The sequence below is a fragment of the Dama dama genome, chromosome 20 (assembly GCF_033118175.1).
Source record: "Dama dama isolate Ldn47 chromosome 20, ASM3311817v1, whole genome shotgun sequence".
NCBI classification, from domain to species: domain Eukaryota; kingdom Metazoa; phylum Chordata; class Mammalia; order Artiodactyla; family Cervidae; genus Dama; species Dama dama.
In genome coordinates, this window is record NC_083700.1 from 115,687,608 (window position 1) to 115,689,977 (window position 2,370).

General features: G+C 48.1%; 1 protein-coding gene across 1 annotated transcript; it reads left to right on the forward strand.

Annotated features, from left to right (window-relative positions):
- The first annotated feature begins 1,154 nt into the window (after positions 1 to 1,154).
- Positions 1,155 to 2,105, forward strand: LOC133040425 (olfactory receptor 9S13-like). Its single transcript, XM_061120150.1, has one exon. The coding sequence runs from the start codon at positions 1,155 to 1,157 to the stop codon at positions 2,103 to 2,105; it is 951 nt and encodes a 316-aa protein (XP_060976133.1).
- Positions 2,106 to 2,370: the final 265 nt, after the last annotated feature.

The following is a 2,370-nucleotide window of genomic DNA, read 5'->3' on the forward strand; positions in this document are numbered from 1 at the left end:
TTAGCTTTGGGGCCAGGGACCAGCCTTGACCACTCAAAAGCTTTTGCATAGCAGAGTTTTATTAAAGTAAGAAAATGGACAGAGAAAGCTCCTGACATAGATATCACATGGGGGATGGAGAGTGCCTCCCTCGCTAGTCTAAGAAAGAGAGTTATATACTTTTTTTTGGTTATTACAAGAAATCAAAAGAATGTCTCAAGATTGTAAAGACCTTACTAGACTCACTCACATAATTTACATGTTTCAGACAACAGGATCACCCAGAAGGTTTTCAGGAAGGAGAAACTGTCCTCAGGCAGGATATATTGTTGTTATAAAATCCTTACTAAGGAATGTAGGGGGGGAAAGTTTGTCCTTTCCTCCTCCTTGAGAATTCCAGACCCTTATCTCCTCTTTGAGAGCCCCAGACCCCTCTCTCCTCCTCAGAGACCCCAGACTTCTTATCAACCTGCCTAGGAATTGACTCTTTCACCAGCTCATACCAAACACTAGGCGTCCTCCACAGAGGGAGTGCTCTAATTATACTTTGTTGTTGCTGTTCAGTCACTAAGTCATGTCCAACTCCTTGCGACTCCATGGACTGCAGCACATCAGGCTTTCTTGTCCTCCGCTATCTCCTGGGGTTTGCTCAAACTTATGTCCATTGAGTTGGTTATGCCATCCAACCATGTCATCCTCCGTTGCCCCCTTCTCCTCCTGCCTTCAACCTTTCCCAGCATCAGAGCCTTTTCCAATGAGTTGGCTCTTTGCATCAGGTGGTCTAAGTATTGGAGCTTCAGCATCAGTCCTTCCAATGAATATTTAGGGTTGATTTACTTTAGGATTGACTGGTTTGATCTCCTCGCAGTCCAAGGGACTCTCAAGAGTCTTCTCCAACCCCACACTTCAAAAGTATCAGTTCTTTGGTGGCTGGCCTTTTTTATGGTCCATGTATACTTAGGAATTGGTGAATTAGAGGAAATGCTCATGTTTCAGGTCAGTTGGAGCTCGTCTGGAAGAAGAGTGGGTATCTAGCTGTTCCTTGGTCGGGGGCAGTGGGTCACTGAAGGGATCCTGTTCTCCAAAAGAATACAACCTTGTGACCTTGACCTGCAACTTCTCATTGCCTCCCACTTGCTCTCTACTGTCTGCCACTTGTTGCCTAGCTGAGATCCATGTCACCCTATGGGAATGGAAACCTCTCAGTGATGCCTCTGCAGGAGTTCGTGCTGGATGGATTTGCGGGTGGCCCACAGACTCAGGCCCTGCTGTTTGCTCTGTTCCTGGCACTGTATGTGGTGGACGTCCTGGGGAACCTCACCATGATCGTGCTCATCACCCTGGATGCCCGTCTGCACTCCCCAATGTACTTCTTCCTCAAGAACCTCTCCTTCCTGGACTTGTGCTACTCATCTGTCATCTACCCCAAGGCCCTGTTTGACTTAATGTCGTCAACCAAGGTCATCACCTTTGCAGGATGTGTCACCCAGTTCTTCTTCTTCTCCACCATGATCACCACTGAGGGATTCCTCTTGGCTGTGATGGCCTATGACCGCTTCCTGGCCATCTGCACCCCCCTGCGCTACACCATCTCCATGCGCCCCTCGGTCTGTGCCCGTCTGATGCTGGGCTGCTACTGTGTGGGCTCCTTCAACTCCATCCTGCAGACCAGCTTCACATTCAGCCTCCCGTTCTGCAGCTCCAACCACATTGACCACTTCCACTGTGATATGCTCCCTCTGCTCAAGCTTGCCTGTGCTGACACTACCATTAATGAGCTGGTCATGTTTGCCATCTGTGGCCTCATCATTGTGGGCACCATACTTGTGATCCTCATCTCCTATGGCTACATCACAGTGACCATCCTGAGGATGCGCTCAGGAGGAGGCAGACACAAGCTCTTCTCCACCTGTGGCTCCCACATGACAGTTGTGTCTCTCTGTTATGGGACCCTTTTTGTCATATATGCCCAGCCGGGAGCTGTGCAGTCCATGGAGCAGGGCAAGGTGGTCTCTGTCTTCTACACGCTGGTCATCCCGATGCTCAACCCCCTCATCTACAGTCTGAGAAACAAAGAGGTGAAGGATGCCCTGTGGAGACTGGGGCAGAAACACACAGCCACGTGAAGGAGGGTGACTGGAGAGACTGGTTTTCCTGAGGGCAGGATAACAGGGCTTTGGAGGAGGCACTAGGTTTAGTTTGAGGAATTAATTCCTCATTCATTTAATTTATTCTTACATCCTATATTTTATTTAATCCTTCTTGGAAGCATATCCTGGAAAAAAAAAAAACTGCAAGTGTGAGATGCAAAATGAATAAGGCATTTACTTGCAAACAGAAAATTAATATCCTTAAAGGGTAAGACTCCAATCTCAAAGTCTGGGTAACAGA

What these genes read in the sequence shown, in the direction of transcription:
- LOC133040425 (XM_061120150.1), top strand. Translation starts at nt 1,155, where the DNA reads ATGTCACCCTATGGGAATGGAAACCTCTCAGTGATGCCTCTGCAGGAG.